Source organism: Chaetodon auriga, chromosome 14 (assembly GCF_051107435.1).
Source record: "Chaetodon auriga isolate fChaAug3 chromosome 14, fChaAug3.hap1, whole genome shotgun sequence".
NCBI classification, from domain to species: domain Eukaryota; kingdom Metazoa; phylum Chordata; class Actinopteri; order Chaetodontiformes; family Chaetodontidae; genus Chaetodon; species Chaetodon auriga.
The window spans coordinates 11261348-11280930 of NC_135087.1; the positions used below are offsets into that span (position 1 = coordinate 11261348).

The 19583-nt window shown below is 43.0% G+C and overlaps 2 protein-coding genes across 3 annotated transcripts; one reads left to right on the top strand and one right to left on the bottom strand.

Annotated features, from left to right (window-relative positions):
- Positions 1-818: 818 nt before the first annotated feature.
- On the bottom strand, positions 819-15444 carry rlf (RLF zinc finger). The gene is made up of 8 exons (XM_076748770.1): positions 15207-15444; positions 13053-13207; positions 11062-11143; positions 9786-9921; positions 9452-9654; positions 7931-8067; positions 7589-7730; positions 819-6234 (listed from the first exon to the last, which is right to left on the bottom strand). Exons 1-8 carry the CDS (start codon positions 15384-15386, stop codon positions 1591-1593), a joined length of 5679 nt encoding a protein of 1892 aa, XP_076604885.1. The 5' UTR covers positions 15387-15444; the 3' UTR covers positions 819-1590.
- Positions 15445-18285: 2841 nt separating this feature from the next.
- On the top strand, positions 18286-19568 carry znf593 (zinc finger protein 593). Of its 2 annotated transcripts, none has more exons than XM_076748976.1 (4): positions 18286-18491; positions 18623-18862; positions 19004-19066; positions 19176-19568. In XM_076748976.1, exons 2-4 carry the CDS (start codon positions 18663-18665, stop codon positions 19300-19302), a joined length of 390 nt encoding a protein of 129 aa, XP_076605091.1. In that variant the 5' UTR covers positions 18286-18491; positions 18623-18662; the 3' UTR covers positions 19303-19568. The 2 variants fall into 2 exon arrangements, with proteins under 2 accessions (XP_076605091.1, XP_076605092.1); XM_076748977.1 differs by having other exon boundaries at positions 18292-18324.
- The last annotated feature ends 15 nt before the right edge of the window (positions 19569-19583 follow it).

Sequence of the window (19583 nt, forward strand, 5' to 3'; positions counted from 1 at the left end):
TGAGGATTTTATCCATCGCCAAATGAGTCTGGACAAATAAATTAATCAAGAGAAAAATCACTTACAAGTGGCTCCATAGAAATTAGGAAAAAGAAAAAGAGGAATTGTGCCACAACCAGTGTATTTATATAGCAAAACACCTGTCAAACATACACACAATGGCCTTATGTGCAAAAGGTTATCCAATCTATGGTCTTAAAAGAAAGACATCCTAATATATAAATATGTAATACATTTCAGTGTCTACAAATTTGCGTTTAATCAGAAATCAGCACTACAGCCACTAGTCATGGACAGTTTTATGGCCCCCAGGGAAAAAAATGGGCAGCTATTATTTCCCTGATCTTCCCATTCTGTGCAGTGTGCGCAGTATTCCTGTCCTGCAGTGCTGCAAGGCTGCAGGTTTTATGTGTGGTGCTTCAATTCAACACAATTGTTACAAAATGCACCACAGTCATAATATCAGATGAAATAATGAAGGTATTAAAACCTAGTGAGGGGGACCACAAGCAGCATCCCTGAGGGACGATATCATGTCAGGCGATATTGTTCTTTTAGTTTATTCCCAAACACAATTATGATTCATTCATACACAACAAACTCATTTCTGCAGTTTATGGGGTCTAGGCCCCTAGGTAGATGTCGGCTTTGCCTTGTTGGTAATCCAGCCTCGTCTACAAAATTAACAAACCCAGAGAGTGAATAGCCAGCACAAAATGCTGCAATCTGAGACAACATAGGTTAGAGGTAATCTGTATGCATCAAGACTACAAAACTAATAAATGGTCATCACTTGAAAATGTTTTTAAAGTCATGTGGAAACAAAGAAACATTTTATTCAACTTCAGTTCAATTACAATTTATGATAACAGCACCTCACTGTCTACCATTAAACTTAAAAATCATATTCCAGGCCGTATATTTACATTGACAAAGCAAAGCAGATTTTAAGATGGTGACTTCGCTGTATTTTCAATTTAAGAAACAGCTCCCGAGACTCACTGTGACTTTACCAAACTTCACAAAAGAAGTCACTCACACAATCCAGAGAGTAAAGGGCTTTATATTTGTTTCCACATTTATTTTTATTTTTTTTTTTTATTAAAAAGTGTTACATACATGTCTGCCAACATCTGTCCACTGCATCCCAACACTGATTTAATATAAACTGGGGTGAAAAATAACCAAACATAATCCTCAAGAACTGTGTAGTAAGGAAATGTTTTTCAGTCACATTTTCACACAACTGAAAAGGCCTTGCAATACGCTACTTACCATTTCTAACAATCTGAAAATCTGTACATTTATCTCGGAGAACTACAGTATATACACTACATGAGTTAACATAACAGGAGTTATATGAATGCTTTCATTATAGATGTCTAAAAAACAACCCACTTCTCATGTGCACTGTATAAGCTTGTTCTTATCTTAACGCTAATTTCTGTATCTCTTTAGTTTGGCAACTTAAGAAACAAACAACTAAAAAACATAATACTATTATTTTGGGAGAAAGAAAAATACTGGTACACAGCCTGTGAAAATACAAAGTCATTTGCCATAGCTATGTTGAAAAGGTGCTCCATTAAACTAACTTCCAAGAAGCAGTTTGCTGTTGTTGGTGTCGGATGGGAAGAGGTCGGGCTCGGTGGTGGTGCACACGGGTCTCCCCAGGACCACCACAGGTCTGAGGTACTGAAGCTGTTTAATGGCCAAGTCCCCACAACCAGCCAGGGCTTTGTCCAAGATGGACTTCAAGTTTTGGACTGATGTGAAGTCTCCAGTCATAGCGTGGGGCTTCAGCAGGGGGGAATGAGTGCGTCTGCTGCGGGTGTGAGAGATTCCCAGCTGGTTGTTCTCCTTCACGGAACAACTTCGCCTGAAAGAGTCTCGCCGTTTCACCGGCACAGAGTTTTTGTCTTTTGGGGATGTCTCTTGTATGAACCTCAGGAATGAGGACTCAAAGCCAATAGGCTTATAGGCGGCAATGTCAAAAGGGCGTGGAGAAGGACTACGAGGCTGTGAGTCTTTCAAGTTTGACGGCTGTTCAGAGAGTTCATTTTTCCGTTTCAGCGGCTGGCGAACAGGAGTGAGAGCTGACCCATTCAACATTTTACCACCATCCTTGGTGCTCGACGTGTCTTGGAAGCCCTCCTCAGTAGTAAAGCGCAGTGAGCATGGTGGCGAGAGGTCAACAGTGACGGGACGAAGAAGAGGTTTGAATTTATCCAAGCTTAGTTCCGGTTTCTGACTGTTCGGTGTTGCTGCAGTCGAGTCTTCGGTGTGCCCACCAGTGCTTGGTTCACCGTAAAGCACCTCGTCTGCACCGACAAGGACACCATTTCTCTCGACAGGTGGTGGCTCCTCCTCTTCCTCCTCTGGGAATCCCAGTGAATCGTGATTTTCTTCATCCTGTGTGTCTGCCTTGACTGAGTGTAAGCTCATGGGTGCAGGCTGCCCCCCTGTGCTTTCTGGCTCTGCCTGATACTCCATTTTGCGAACCCCGTTGGGGGCACATGCTCCTGTAACTGTCGGCCTGGCCGACTTCCTCTGAATCAGTTCCTCCAGCTGCTCAGCATTAAAAACAAGCTTATCGTCATTCTTAACAAGGTCGTCTCGACGCATGCGGTGAACCTTCAGGTAGTGACGGTGCAAGCTCCCCATGTACGTGACGACAGAGTCACAGTCCTGAACCATGCATGGGTAGGCCACACGCAAGCATCGGTCTTGGCACATCTGTAGTGCTTCTTCATGAGATCTGAACACAAAACGGCTGTAAGAATTTCTTCTTGATTTCTTTTCTCCTGATGCTTTCTTCTCCACAACACCCTCCTTACCCATTTCCTCTGACTGGGTGGTCGCTTCAGGCTCCGGACTTGAACTCTCTGCCTGTGTGGTGGTTGGACCAGGTTCCTCTTTCTGAGGACTCTGTGGCGCAACAATAAGCTTCTTTTGGCATCCCGTAATTGACTTTTTGTGTGTGCTCTGGAGACGTACCACCAGTGAATCGCAGTACTCATAGTGACTATAAAGTGTATGTCTTTTAAGTGCATCATCGTGGCTGAACACTCTTGAGCAGCCTTCATACTTACACCGGATTAGCTCTGGTGGTTGTGAGTGGTAATCACGAGTATGACGTGCTAGGCTGCTTTTAAGGTGGTAGGAAGCGTGGCAGTTGGCAAAGTGACATTTGTATTGGGGTTGAGGCTCATCCGAGTTTGGGAGAGGCCTTTTCTTGGCAGGCTCTTTTCTCACTTCTGGACTGTGATGCGCATCAAAATCTTTCTCCAACAAGAGCTGGGAGCGATTGTAATGATGTACCAACTGTAGGTGGCGCACGAGGCCTCCCTGGGTAGAAAAAGCTGCATCGCAGTTTTTTGCCACGCAATGAAAGGGTTTACTGAATTTATCCAATATATAGCAGAGATTACTTCTGGCTACCAAACGTCTTGTAGTTCTGACCTGTTGTGTGGTCTTATCCTCACTTTCTTCCTTCTGCTGCTCATTGTCTTCCTCTCTACTCTCTGGTTCATCGTCTCCTTCCTCTTCTGATGGAGAATGATTGTCAAAGTTTTGTGCATTTTCCGTATTGATGGTTGAGTTTTGTTTGTCATACTGTCGGTGCAACTGAGGGATCTCTGTCTTCCTCACATTTAGACCGTGGGCCATCAAATGCTGAGATGTATGTTGTGAGGGGTCTTTGTTTCCCTCATATGGTGTAGATGTCCAGCTTATTTTGTCCACCAATGTCTCACTCAGGTTGTGTGCCTGAATATAGTGGGCCCTCAACACGTGTTTTTCTCTGTGACTCTTGGAACAAAGATGGCATACGTAAGGCTTAAATGACGTTGTTTTCAAAGAGGTCAACCTTTTGGCCTGTTCAACAGTACGGCCATGTTTGTTGTTATAGTGTCGCAGTAGGCTGTAACTCTGAGCAGTCCTAAAGCCACAACCTTTCATCTCACAGGTATATGGCTTAGCAGTGGCTAACGATTCAACACTGCCATCACCATCAGCTGCTGATGCATCTTCGGTTTCGACTTTAACACTTTCCTCAGGCTCATGTGGAGGTCTCTTCTGAAGCAATACAACAGGGGGCTTAGCCATGATTGCCTGATGAAGAGATACTTGTGACGAACTGGACTCTTGGTCAGACTGAGGGGCCTCACTTGACGCACTGTGAGGCGATGAAGAATTCAGGTCCAGTTTACTGAGACCAATGAGAATTTCTTTAAGAGCATCGTTTTTTGTTTGAAGGCTTGAGGAGTGCGTTTCACTGTTTTTGGGCTGAGTGGATGTTTTCCTTTCCTTGCCAGACTCCTTGCCAGACTCCATGGGTTGAAATGGGGTTGAGGGCTCACTTTTTCCCTTATCCTCACTGTCTGGCTCACTCTTTAACCCCCTGGACTTTGAGCCCCGGTCTTTGTCATGCTTGTGTTCTCTGTTCTCCAGTTTAAGGTGTTCTGGGTGGGCACATTTCAGATGTCTCTGGACATCTCTGGCTCTGGAGAAAGTCATGCCACACTTCTCAAAACCACAGGTGAACTTACTTCCATCAAAACACACAGCCACCAAGGTCATTGTTGCTTTGGGCTCTTTGATGTCTGGTGCTTGCAAAGAGGAGGCACAACTTACTGAAGAAGGGTTTGGGACATGTTCATTTACAATCTCTTGTGTATCAGAGGACTTATCAAGGTGGGCTGTTGCTTCAGTAATGGTCTTAAGAAGTTTCCGCTTTGCCTTCCTTTGAGCCTCAAAGTCCTCTTCAGAGAAGGTGATGTTGTGTGTGGATAAATGCTTTATGAATTCCTTTTTGGATAAATAGTATTTTTTACATTCAGCGCTAGAGCAGGTAAATGCTGCATCTCTGAAATGCTGTGCTTCGTGGTGATAGATCTGTCCCAAGTCGGAGTAAGTGACATAACAGCCTTTGAGCTCACACTGGTAGTTGAGCTGATAGCCGTGGGTCTGTTTGTGCGTGACAAGTTCATTGGAAGAACTAAACTGAGCACCACAACCTATAACCACACATGAGTAAGGCCGATCACCGTAGTGAATTCTTCGATGTTTGCGGTGATGGTACGCGGAGACAAAATGACGTCTACAAAAAACACACTTCTCTCGCTTGTCTCTCATCTGCTGAAAATATTTCACATTCTCATCACCTTTGTGCTCTGACTTCAAATGGACATATAAGTACTTTGAATGTTTAAAAATCCGAGTGCATCCGGTTCCTGGACACTGATACTCGTCCCGATTCTGCAGCTTGAAGTGCTGGTCAATGTATTCGAATGTGACATGCTCGTCATCGTCCACGTGCTTGTCTTTGACCGTTTTGGCTTGTTGCACGATGTGGTGGAGCACGTCTGGATCATGAGTGGATTTGTAATACAGCATTAAGGAGGGGTCAATGGTGATCTCCCCTGGTTCTATGTCATCATCCTCATCCATCTGTTTCTGCACATCGTCTTTCTTTACATCGTTTCTGTAAAGATGCGTTTCACTCTGAATGTGTTGTTTCATGTGAGGGACGAGTTCCTTTCTGCTCTTAAACTTCTCCAAGCACACAGGGCACGGGTGGCAGTTGTCCTCTGCGTGTCTTTTGGAGTGATGAATGATTTGGGAGTCAGCGACCGACCTCTTACAAATCTGACAGCACAATTTGTGTTTCTTGGCCTCAGATTCTCCTTGGCTTTCTGCTAAGTTAGAAGACTGCCTTTCATCCTGCTGCTCATGATCATCAAGACTTCCATTTATCCTCTTTTGATGCTCAGATTCGACTTTCACTTTGACTCCCTGTGGCTCGGGTTGTTTACCCTTCTCTTGTTTGTCTACTGCCTCCTCCTCTTCCCCTTCTGACTCTGGCATCAACCCCAGAAGGGAGATGCAATGATACTTGAGAGTTTTCCAGTCCCAGAATTCAGGGTCAAAAGGCCAGTATGCTTTCAGTGCTAGTAGCAACTCACAGCGCAGTGAGTTGGGAATAACCTCATTTTCCTGGTCATACTTTTGGTCTGGGCGTAAGTAAAGCTCCTCAAGGCACCCAAAGACCTCCTGGTTGGGGCCAAGCAGGAACTCTGTGAGCTGGCAGGCACGCAACACTTCAAGGTCATCTGGAAGAAGGCAGGACACGGTCTTACAGACAGATATCCTCGTTTCTGAGTCATCCTGCTTTGGAAGTTGAAGGGCTTTGACACTAAGTTCTACTGAGGCAGGCACCCCAATCTCCTCCGCCTGAAAAGAGAGCGACATATTATTAGCATTAAACGTAGACACAAAACCCATATTTTCTTCAAATCACACAGCGTTTCACATTCATCACTTTCTTAATCCATACATTAAAGCATGGATGACTTTACTCTTTCACTTTAGTACAAAAAGTAGCAAATTTGCCCCATTAAAGAAAAAGCCCTCATTCGATTTAGGAAAGAGACAAAGTAGCTGCACTGTTGCTCTCCATGGGTTCATCGCTCCGTGTGGTCAGGTGTGGTCTGTCGACAGCTGTGATGCAGCGTGGTGCACAAGTGTCAAGCCACATCACAGCTACACAGGTTGTGGAAATAAACATGTCACCACCAGATGACAGAGGATGGTGTATTATTAAACGGGTGCAGTTACTCTTTGAAGCCCATCATGAAAAAAAGACAGAATTTCTTTTGTCATACTGAGCAAAAAATGCCCTGTCATCAGACAGGCTCCATATTTCACACTGGTCTGTAGTGGTTCAGTCACCTTTGGACAACTTTTAAGGACTCAAAAGATCTGCTGTGTTTGTGAGTGAGACATGACATTGGTCAAAATTAAATATTAACCAACCAACCAAGGCAACTCTCCATTGAAACAACTAGCAACTCCAGTACTGGAGTTGTTGTTTGGTGTGGTGTTTAAGCGAAGTCAGAAAGCCTCTCTGAACTTTCTGACATGTCAGTTTGAGCAATTCCACAATTCCTCTGTGCATTGTCTAGCCCACAGTTTGCTGGGATAGAGATGCATGCATGAAAGAAAAGCTCAAAACACACCTGCTGTTAAACAGTTACACTAGGTTTTTTGGATATGTACAAGTATTGCAACGTCGACCTTTTCAAGACGGTGATTCAACAAATGAAAGAGGGAGGCTGTGTTTATCAAACAGTGTTCATCAAAGGGCTTCATGTAAACAGGAAAATTAGGGGAATGAGGGGAAAACTGGCATTTCTGTGACCCACATGTTCAGAAACATTCAAATAAATAAATAAAACCTTTTGATCATTTTTAAGTTATAGCCCGTTTTCACTCAACCTTTCCACCTTGTCACGTCTCCTTTATCATGATCATTAGGATCATCCAAGCATCAAAGCTGCACAACACAATGACTTTTGCCGTTTCCTCATGTGCAAATTGTGTGTCGTACATTTGTGTCGTTTTTTTTAACCCCTGATCTGACTTTAGCTAATTTTCCTAGCTCTTCAGATGTGGTTGAAAGGGAGACAGGAAACACACGTGAAGAAAGTTTTTAGTTCCTGAGAGCACTTGTGGCTCCTTAGTGCCTTGTATGCATGCACCAACTACAATCCAGTATAAAAATGGACAGTATGGCAACTGGGCTCACCTCTGTCTGGATGACACGGACCAGGTAAAGCAAATGGTAGACTGTTTTGGCAATGGCACCCAGCTGAAGGCATCGCTCAAGGAGAGACATCAATGAGGGGTCGATCCTCCTCTGAAGCTTACTCCATAACAGAGTCAACTCCCTTTGGATTGGGGGGAAAAAAAAACAAGAAAATCAAGTCCAATTTTGATTGACCACAACTATAACAAAAAAACTAACTTATTTGATAAGAGATCTTCAGACATCCGATTCTCCATTTACATTTGACTGCAGTCATAAACACACAATGTACAATACATGCAGTCCACTCAACCCGTTGGGCCCAAACAGGGACTAACTCACCAGGAGCAGTAAAGGCTTGGCTGCTGAAGCTGCTGTGTCAGGAAAGTTGTGCACAAGATGAAGGCTGTGTTCTCCTCCCCCTCCGTCTCCAAATTACATGTGATCTCCAGCACATCCTTACAGTCAAGTCTGGATATCTGTTCAGGGAGTAGATGCCAAGTTGGCTGCTCAGAAAACAGTATGACAGACACCACATCTTAACTTTGAATTTGGAAGTTGGACTACGTGGACTGCTAAATGAGACCTGCAGACACCCTGAATTAATGACTCGCACATGAAAGAATTCGGCCTTAAATGTCCAATTTGAACCTGCAGCATGCACGAGACCCCCTTCCCTTTCTGCAGACATCACTTTGACCTCCAGAACATTTTTTCTAAACCCCACCACGAGGCCTCAACAAAAGACAAACAGGATGTGTGAGTAAGGCAAAGGAGAGCAAGCAAGGTTATGAAATGCAAAGATACCAGGGGCCGGGTGGGCTGTGCAATCAGCACAAAACAGACGTGAGCCACTATTTGGCTGTACATTTGTAGCAGTATATGATGGAGGCCCATTACAAACATCAGTGCTGCAAGCAAACTAATACGTCACTACAGCGGCAGGACTTAATGAAGAAACATGTGAGAGAGAATAAGGAGGACTAAGAATGAGCTCCTGCTACACAAGTATCTGAGGTGTCAAAAAAACAAAACAAATGCATAATTTCACTGACAACGGAACGTCTTTATCATCAGAGACGACAGAAAGACATCACACATACCATAACTGCTCTGAGCCTCAATGTTAAGACACTGTCAAGTTTCAAACGGTTGGAAAAGATGGAAAAAGATGAATTCACAGTACGTTTTAGTGACTCCCCGAAGATTGAATCTCAACGTTCAAACTGAATGGCAGGAAGCTCAATTTGCATGTGAATTTGGGGCTCTATTTTTGGAGACGGTGCAGATAAACTTTAAAAATAGGCACCTTTTTCATATTTATTACAAAAAAAACGTTTGACTTGCAAACATGTCTGCATTTTTTTATTTAACCCCTTAATAATATCAACTTAATATTACCAGGAGGGACAGATTTACTGTGGTTCATCTGGAGACCACAGCCTGCTGCGAGCCCTCAACACATCCTGCCACAACCACATGTCTCTTAATATAGCAGCACCATGTTGAGCAGAAGCTGGATGTTTCAACCATTCAGCCATTACTTTTAGCAAAACTGTTTGCATTTTTCAGTTCAGTATTTTTCTGTCTGAGCCTGACCCAAGTCAGAAGGAGCACACTGAATTTGTGATACCCTGATACAATTGTTCAGCCTGCATCGTTTGTCTACATGTCACTGCACGGCTGCATTCTCAGTCTGCTGTCATATGTCATCAGAGCCCAATACGTTTTATGTATCACAATTCATTATTACCTGCATTGAAGAATATATGAAATACCCAATATCATCACAATTCATCACAACAGCATTGTGCTCGTGCAAGTGTTCCGACCCCTCCTCACAAAAATAAAGTGCTGTCATACCTCCATGATGGCTTCCTCGTTGGGAAGCAGGTGACACAGCAGGGAGACATAAGTTTGACGAAAGGTAGCTTGGTTGGAGATGAAGCTGCTTTCAGTGCAAGCTTTGGCCAGCACCACCGCCTTGGCCACTTCGCCCATCTTCTCCAGGTGCTTCACCCGCATCTCCACGAAGGTCTCGCCCTCCAAGCTGATGAATGCGTCAACTGGTGACAGAATTCAAAGAAAAACTGCTCAGTTAACTCCCACCACAAGGACAATGTGACAATAAGAGCATCAAGGTAAACTCTGTACTGTTACATGTAATAACAAAGATGAGCTAATGAGTTATTCCAACCGTCTTCTGGGTTGGTGGGCTGGCCAGTGAGGAGAGAAGTAAGGACGGGGTTGCTCCACGCTCCTCCCTCTCCTGTGATCTGGAGTAAAGCTTGGAGGTCTGTGCTGTCATACTGTAACAAGGTATCATGGGCGATCTGCAGAAACACACACAAAGAATTTTTAATCTAAATGGAATAATAAAAAAAAAATTGTTCAGCACCTTCTTGAAACATTAAATAAAAAGAATAAACAAATAAATCGAATAAACGAACCCATTAAGCCACACACAGAGGAAGCAATGGTGGCCCTGCAGTCATGTGATAATATCATACGATAATGAGATTTACAAATTAACTTCTAAAAAGGTCCTTTGTTCACATTATTACATGACTGACTTTAATTTATTGGCCCAATTTCACAATTTCCTAAACAAAGCCAAACATTTGTCTTCTGAACATCACTGTTGATGTCTGGAAATTAAATCTTGATCACAGCTCAGCTGCCCAATTTTTAATAACTTCTCCTTTGTTGTCAACTCTGCTGAGAACATTTAACATTGTCTTATTTGTAATTACATCAGACTATGTCATTCTTGTCCAGGCAAGTATGGGACACTGCTTTATCTCTCACAGTGACTTCACATGGCACAATCTGACAGCAAAGACTTTTTTATAAAACATATATTGGACTGTATGTCAGTGTGGTAATGAGATCTCATGACCCTTCATATGGCTTCATGTGAATCAGTTTGTTCTACATGGACATACTGACTCAATGTTACAGGATGTGCTGCAAAACCTTCAGCGCACACAAGCCTTGAAGTCTACGGCCTCACGAGCCCCCATGAGACTGAAATGCTCAGCAAGCAATTTGAAGACCACTTTACTAAACTTACTTACAACAGACTAAATACAACCCCAGTTCACGTCTGAAAGGATTAGAAAAATGTCACATTCTGTTCTACACAGCGCCCCAGTGTTTTTACAATCAGGATTTATCTCATTTGAAGGCCCACAGCTGACATCAATGAGGAGTTAGAGATTGCAGACACTGGTGGGTTAGACTCAACAAAGGGCAAACAGAAACCAAACACTGGCATCTACACCAGCTTGGGACATTTGTTCTCAGGCTTTGCTCGTCTCCTATCAGAGGGTTTTTGATCACAGCCACCGCTGAAGGCACAAATAATCAATCCTAAATTCTTTCTCGCACACCACAAAATTTCTGTCTAACGACTGTTGACTTGTGTCATCATGATAGGATTTTAATCAGTGTGGAAAATCAAGATGCTCTACCTGAACTGAGTGGTGGAACTGAACCCAGGCGTCAAATGGGATTTCATTCTCAGGCACTGACAGCAACAGTTCAAAACAGCTCCTGCAAGACAGAAAAACAAGACGACAATGATTCCTGTAAATTATGACAATTCTGGACAGTTCTATTTTTGACAAAAAAAAAAAAAAAAAAGAAAACAGAGGCACTGCAAGTATGAAGTCTGGACATATTCATCCACCTCCATGTGATTTTATTACAGTTCGTCATAGTACCTAAATTCCTGATGGTGCAACAAAGTGTTCTCTGGCTCCCTATTAATGTTTAAGAAGAGTCAGCCTCACACATTCATACATTAAACATGTCAAAAAGGCTCCTTTGAAAATAAAACGGACAGCAGTGACATGTTTTTGAACCTGTATCACATATATTTTTTTTATCTGCCCACAGTTAAATTTAACCATTACAAGGTAACTATTAAAAGACTCTTTTTATTCAGCTGAAAACACTGAAACAACCTCCATCCGTCACAATAAAACATCTGCAGATGGAAGGAGTGTGACTGAAGCCGTGGTGTGTGTGTGTGTGTGTGTGTGTGTGTGTGTGTGTGTGTGTGTGTGTGTGTGTGTGTGTGTGTGTGTGGGCTTGGCAATTAATCCTCAGATATTATGGATGTCTAAGTGACCTAATTTAAGTCGTGTCAGTAAACGTTCAGTAAAATCCTTCAGACAGGCTGTCATTTGCAGCGTGAACTCCTTAATGTATCTTAAAGTACGACAAGAATCACCTCTAATCCAAAGCAACAACCAGTCACTGTCAGTCAGTGTGTGCTCATGTCTTGTATGTGCGTTATTCGTAACAGTTAGTTGAGTTGGAACTGTTACTGTTGATAAAAACGTTCATGTTTGAAGCCTGTAACACATCCATGTCATATATAACGAGTGCGTGACCACGAAAAAAAGCTCAGGAAAATCACACACTTGACTCTGGTTATCAACACATACACCAAAGTGAGGCCAAAGTAGTATAACTCACTTCTATTTAATATTACTTATTTCATGAAGTAAAGATATGAGACTATTTTACCTGGACTTTCTATTTTAGCGCACAAATGCCTAAATTGTTCTTGACTGTTGAGTTTATTGAATAAATATTACTTAGTCATAAATCGGGAAATTATAAAACACAGAATTAAGAAAAATTTAAACAGAAAACGTGGAATCTGAAAAAAAAAATATATATATTTCATCGGATCAGGGAAACATCCACAGAAGCAGCTCAGCAGGGACCAATACCTGCCGAGCAAAGTATGAGCAAACAGCAGGTGGTGATTTAAAGGACAATGTCACTCACTGCCTGTTGAACCTCTCAAACCTCGTGAACGTCATTTCAACCAAAGGTTATAGATTTTTAAAATTGCAGCATGATTTTGCAGGTGCGGCAAATGCGCTTGTCTCAAATCTATTCAGAAACTGAATTTGGTGGATAGATGTGGGAACATTAACTTTTCCAGAACAGCTGCCCTGAGATCAAATCAGTGCATTCATGCAGATATGTTTATGAACGGTGCATACTGATGTCTGAGTGAAGAACAGACCTGTCAATAATCTGTGGTACAGCCCACTTGAAATGTCCAAAGCAAATTTAGGCCTCATTTGTAGTTCTTTATAGGGCAACACCTAAGCAGCTCTCGTTATGCAACACTTTTCTGTGAAATGGCCTTACAGCACTAACCAAACGTTTGCATTGTGAACATTTATGTGTGAACAAGAAGCCCAAACGCAGAGGAAAATGCTCATTTTGCAAAATATCCATATGTGTGCAGTCAAGGCCTGAAACTACAAAAGGGAAGCTAGGGATTGTAGGCTTTGTGCTGCCAAGCTATTAAGGACCATAAATAAGTAAAGGTACCCCTTTCACCTTAAATCCATATAATTACCATTAACAGTGCTCCACAACTCAAACTACTAAGTGTGCACACAGGATATCGCTTGACTCCAAACATAGTACTCACAAAGCCAGTCTCTTCAAAACAAGGGCCACTCTGTCGGACTCTGCAGTAAGGTGAGATCGGGCCGCAGCAAAACAGTTTATGGACAGACAGTAGACCTCCAGAAGAGGCAGACCATGCTCCATGGAGTTCCTGCTCCCAGCATAGTGCATCAGTGCCTAAAAACACAGACAGAGACAAAGCAAAATGAAGTGAAAAAGACATTTGATCAGAGGAGAGCATCAAAGGAGAGACGTTTGTCTGGATGAACAGGGGTTTTTGTACCTGGGGAGACACAAGTCTATACCTGATTGATCCCAGCTGACACTGTCAGCTGTGTGGGACGCTCCTGATTGGGTCTGGGGGGACTTGACTGTATAGCATATGACAACCCTGAACCTTCAATAGTGAGCCAACGTGCACTTTACAAACCTGACTCAAGGAAAGAGGCATGTTCTTTGTCAAATCTCACTTTTTCAAACTTTCACTTTTAATATTTTACAGCTATGACGGCGCTGTCACCAAAATGTTTTTGTAATGAAGAGAAGCGGACGTCCCCTCCTTCACTCAGCGAAGTTTCAAATATATAAATATCTCTCTCGTAATTACACTGATGCAAAATTTAAAAAAATGTACTACTCACAAAGAAAAAAAACACAGATACAGAAAACAGTTGTGTCTCTTACTCGCTCTTCACCTTGACAAGAGAGCACGGTGTCATTTGTGGTAAATATTACCTTAACTGTCAACTGTCCACAGGCACAGAGCAGTCAAAATGAGTGTCTGAACCAGCGTGACACCTGCATGCAGCCACACACACGAATTCATCATCACCATCAACGTCCCAGGAGTCCCATTTGCCAGACAGCAGGAACCATGCGGGTTGGCCCTCGTGTCTACAGCGGCACCAGATTAATTCCCTTCAGTCTAAATATACTGTACCTTCACAAAGGAAGCCAAGAATAAGGTCTCGACCCTGGAGACCCATATCAGGGCACTAATTACACCCAGGCTGCTTCCGACTTCAACAGAAAATAAACAGCAAATTTTCATCGTTTATTGTCAACCCAAAGACAGCATTCAGTTTACCACCACAGGATAGATTCACATTGTTTCAGTCAGTAAGTTACAAACCACTAAAGACAAATTTTGGATTGTGTGCAGCAATTACAGACAATAACACTGTCAATGTACATACGGCCATGTGCATGTCCTGAAACAGCAGCCACTATCCAAACAGAGACGTACTATCAGAGTGAGCTGGCTAATGAATGCCTCTTCTCTACTCATCAGCTTTGGCTGGTGACCAAGTTTCACTGACTGAAAAACACACACTTTGGCTTCAGCAGTGAAAATGAACATGAGAGCGGATTACGGGGTTTTCAATCAGGTACTGTAAACCAAGGCAGCATCCAAATTTTGTTTCCTCGGTCAAACACTGATATGTCTTTTTAAATTGCGCTCACAAATCTATGAGATTGGGAATGAGGGTAACTGCATCTCCATTGTTACAACATGGCAGATCTACAACAACATGCACAACAACAAAAGTGCTTGGCTACACACGTTTTGACACTGTAACAAAGGCAAACCATACTAAATTTGACATGTACACTGCGGGCGCAACTTGTTCTACAGGCCAAAATGTAATTTCGCAGTCTTTAGACCCCCCCCAACTAGCTTGGAAATGTAGATAAACACACCGCGAAGCCGCCCCGCCCCACACACATGCAATCATGCATGATGTGCAAACTATGGCACTGTCATGTTCATGCAAACATCTGTTAGGTTTCCTGTTTTCCATTACGGTTTGAGAGAAGTCGAAGCTAGCTTAAACGACTTATACCAATGACAGTTTAGGCGAGCATACTGTACCAACTCGAGCCAGCAAACAGGCAACCTATCTCTCATCTGTCAGCGTAACAGCTACAATATAATTAGCCCAATGGTGGGAAGGTTTAATGTTTTGACGTGAAATTCTATGCAAACGTGAGTGTGAATAATAAAAGCACGCTGTTGCATTTGCTCCCCAGTTGAACACCAACCCTAAACTTGCCCAGGCAGCTAGCGGGCCAGCTGCCGTCGCAGATTTAGCTAGCTTGCGGGCTGCGAGAAAAACAATCCTGGGTGAGCTAACGTTCGGCTAACCGTAGCTTCGATGTTGCATGCACACATTACCTGACAGAAGTTGTCGCAGTACTCCGTGGAGGATGCTACGGATATTTCTTGCTGCCTGAGCACGTCTTCAAAGGCTCTCAGTGTGGCCAGCAGGGTTTCCACTGCAACCAGAGTGTCCTCGGCCGTGTCCAGGGCCCGGTCGCTCCATTCGTACTCTGGTTCGACATTATTCTCCGCCATCTTCGCTCTCCGCCACAGCGCGTATGCATTGCAGTCTGACGCCGCCTTCGTCTTCTTCTTTATGGCTTTCTTTCTGATTTAACGGAAGCTTGGATCATCGGTGTTACATTACTGCCATCCTCTGGAGTAAGTTAACACCTACAGAGTCCAAGTTGTCAAATCTTCTTCTTCTTCTTCTTCTTCTTCTTCTTCTTCTTCTGCTTCTGCTTCTGCTTCTGCTGCTTCTTCACCTTCTCCCTTTCCCCCTCCTCCTTTTTCTTTTTCCTTTTCTTCTTGTTCTTCTTCGAGGTTTTACAGCAGTCAATGTTTCCTGTCTATCCGATTTTCTTTAGAAAGCTGACCAGACACTTCCTGTCTGGTCAGCTGGCCTGCCCTTTTAACCTCCTCCTTTTAGTCCTGATCTTTTCATTCCCTCCATCATATCATTTCTTGATTCCCTGCAGTTAACAAACACATCTACACCATTTCTGGTACCTGATGGTATTCACAAAGTCCAGTTGCTTCCCTATAATGTGGAGAGTCCTGTTCACGTCACTGTCTCTTGTTCTAATTCTGGTCATTTCTGCCTCTTTCACATTTCCTTCTCATTCCACTCAATACACACTCTGTTTTATGTTGTCATTCTTTGTTAATTTTCCTCCATGCGCCCATCCATCTTCCCTTTCCCTTTTCAAAGTTTAATTGTGGTGTTTTCTTTTTTAACAGCTTGTTCGTTTTTTCTTTTTATCTCTGTTCCTTCTCAGTTTCATCCAGTTACTGAGCTGTTACTGCAGCATCTCTCCTGCCTCGACTGGAAAGGCACGCACAGGTGATGCTGTTCCTGCTCCTAACTGAGGGCCATCTAATCCTTCAAGCACAGTTTTTGCTGCACATCCATATACTACACTCCCATAATCCAGCCTTGATCTAACTAGTGCTACACTCACATATTTCAAAGATGCTGCATCAGCTCCCCAGACCAACCCTACAAGGCATCTCATCACTTTCCTGCAATACTTTTAATGTGACCCTAAAATATAGTCCTCAGAGTCTAAATGATCCAACTCTAAATTATTTCCATATACTTTCAAGTATTTCCTCTAATCCTCTTTCTCGTGAAGACCATTACTTTAGTCTTTTCACCTGAAAGCCTAAAACCTCATTTCTTCCCCCACGTCTCAACTTGATTTATTCATTCTTGGAGTTTTTTTGAAACCATAAAGCTCAAATGTCTCCGTCTTTTCCACAGAGCTCCATCATCTGCATGTAACAGTGTTCCCATCTCTAACAATACATTTCCAAATATGTCATTTATGATATAGAGAATAGTATAGGATTTATCTCACTCCCCTGAGGGTTCACATTTTCAGCCTCATACTTATTGGTCATTTCAGACCCTGTTTTTACCTGGATGGTTCTTTTATTTAAAAAGTCCACCATCCAGTTAAAAACTTGACCTCAAATTCCCATTACATGTGGCTGTATCAGAAGTGCCTCCTTCATTATACGCTTTTTCAACATCAAGGTGCCACTGATTTGTACTTCCCTTTATTCATAATACTGGATCCAAAGCACCCCTTCCTTTCCTAAATCCACTTCAACATTCTGCATTTTTACCTTCATTTTCATCAATCTGTCATTTACCATCCGTTCCATCAGTTTACCTACTGTATGTATGATGTTAAGGCCACTGGTCGATAGTTTGTCTGTTTGCTTCCTTATGGGAAAAATGACCACCTCCTTCCAAGTCACAGGTATTCTTCCTGCCTCCCACGCTTTAGTATACAGTATAAATAATTTCTTCAGTCTTGCTGCACTTAAAAGTTTTATCATCATATAACACTTTTCATCCATCCCTGGTGCAGTCATGCCCGTTTTAGCCAGCAGCCTTTGTTAACTTTCCCGAAGGTAAGTGGAACACTCTGCTCATCTATTTTCCACTGTCCTTGAGGCCTCCATGTTTTCAGATTTTGTTTTCTCCCTCACCTCCTCAGACAAATGATTAGAACTGTGCACCTCAACGAAAGTGTCATCCATTAATTCAGCTTTTTCTTCATCACTTACTGCTGTTTCATTTCCATTTCTTAGCCCTGAATAACTCCACTCCCTTCTGCACCCTCCCATCTTTATGATCATCCCTCACACCTCTCATTTACTGGAGTTGTGTTCCCAATCCAGTCACAAACCCCTCTTTAGTGTGCCCTTTTTACCCATTATTGTCTAACCACGGGCTTTTTTGTTCTTGTATGTTGAAAATAATGGGTTATTTTCAATATTAAATGCCTTATTTCTGTTTCTCACAGCTTCTTTGCAGTTATCATCCCACCGCTGTGCTGCCTTCCTCTTTATTTTGCCTTTATTCTGAGGGATGATTCACAGTGTTCTAATACCTTTTCTTATTGGTCTTATTACCATTCATGTGGTTCAGATATTTATCACTCCCTTCGTTAAACTTCTCCCAGTTAGCTTCCCAAAAATGTTTTCCACCCCTGTCCGCTTCAATTCCAGATGCATTAATGTTTATCGTGCATCAGAGCGGATAATGGTCACTATCTACAGTATGGGTTCCTCTGAGTACACTGTCCAATCACATATGGGAGCAACACTATGTGAAACCAATGGATCAGGTGTCAACTCCTTCCCTGTTTTAACATTTATCATGCATGGACGTTTGAAATTTACTAACTAGACAGGAAGGTAACGCCACACCTCGAGCGTAATTTACCTGATGACTCCTCTCACCAAGAAGCCTAAAAATAACATGATTCAACTGTGAAATCGCGCTTAACTTTTAATACTTTTTTTGTACTTAACTACATACGAGTGCGAGTTTGGGTCATTATATATGTATTTTTTGCTAAGTAGAGCTGTTTGGCGCCCTCTACAGGTGAGGAAGTGTAGCTTTAACTTCTCTTGACCCGGAAATAAAATCCGTCCCTGTTGGCCACACGTGTGAAAGGTAAGCAGAGCTGAAACTGATATACGAAGCTTTTTTAATGGATCACTGATTGTTTTGGGCACAAATTGTCCTCGACCAGACCTCATTTGGTGCCACAAAATACCAAGTTCGGCTTTAAATCTTCTTCGTCGGATCGGTTTTCTGTTCTCTTCTTACTCGACAGCCAAGTAAGAAAGTAGTCAGCTGATTTTATCTCCAGATTGTTGTGTCCTGATTAACCCGACAGATAGATTTGATTTTTTTCTCCTGACATTCATCTAAAAACGCTTTGACCAACTATCTGTGTTCACCCTCGCAGTCCACCTGGTCTGGTCTCACGCAGTCCTGCGGGATCCACCATGGGCAAGTCCAAACAAACAGGAAGCCACAGGAGTAGCAAGAAGAAGAACATCTCAAAGACATGGAAGACCAAGCGCAGGACCAAAGACCTGGACCAGATCCACTCGGACATGAAGCCTGAGACCGCAGCCAAGCTGCTGCACCAGGAGGTGGACTACGACGTGACAGGATGCGCTCAGCACTACTGCTTACACTGCGCGTGAGTCCAGTTGTGTGTTGTTGTGTCTTATCTCCTCTCTCCTGTTATGCTCAAGTCACTGAGATCAGCTGATTAAATAAATGCTATAATAAACCACTATGCTGCAGTTAGTTTTAACAATGACACTAAAATGTCTTGCAGGAGATATTTTGTGGATATGAGATCCTTGAAAGAGCACTTCAGGAGTAAAGTGCACAAAAAACGGTAAGACCCATGTCTTCTGTTATACGCTCACATTTCTGGACTGGGAATTAAAACTCAAATGGCCTCCATCCTCTGTGGCTGTACCTCTTCTTCTTCTTCCTCCGCTCAGGCTGAAAAAGCTCAGAGAGGAGCCCTACACCCAGGCTGAGGCGGAGAGAGCGGCAGGCATGGGCTCCTACATCCCACCAAAAACAGTCGAAGTGAAGACGCAGCCTGTGGAAGAGGACATGGACTGAGAGCTGCCCACTTCAGCCCGTGGAGAGACACTCAGAAACAGAAGCATTAACGAAACGATAATGCTTATCTTATCCCTCGCTGTCACAGACGTTGAGTGCATTGTTAAATGCTTTTTTTTGTGACACACTCAAGCCTGGCCGTTAGACGTCTTGCTGTCGGCGGAATCAGGAAGTCTGACCTTATACTCAACATGTACAGGACCTGTGTAAATATTGAGTATGTGTGCAACTGTGTGGAATGCTAATAAACTACAACATACAGTGGATTCAGCCAGGTTGCA

Coding starts and splice junctions, on each gene's coding strand:
- rlf (XM_076748770.1), bottom strand. CDS start 15,386: ATGGCGGAGAATAATGTCGAACCAGAGTACGAATGGAGCGACCGGGCC. Junction 11,144..13,052: donor GTTTTGAAGAGACTGGCTTT/GTGAGTACTATG, acceptor TCTGTCTTGCAG/GAGCTGTTTTGAACTGTTGC. Junction 9,922..11,061: donor AGTTCCACCACTCAGTTCAG/GTAGAGCATCTT, acceptor GTGTTTCTGCAG/ATCGCCCATGATACCTTGTT.
- znf593 (XM_076748976.1), top strand. CDS start 18,663: ATGGGCAAGTCCAAACAAACAGGAAGCCACAGGAGTAGCAAGAAGAAG. Junction 18,863..19,003: donor CACTACTGCTTACACTGCGC/GTGAGTCCAGTT, acceptor AATGTCTTGCAG/GAGATATTTTGTGGATATGA. Junction 19,067..19,175: donor AGTAAAGTGCACAAAAAACG/GTAAGACCCATG, acceptor TCCTCCGCTCAG/GCTGAAAAAGCTCAGAGAGG.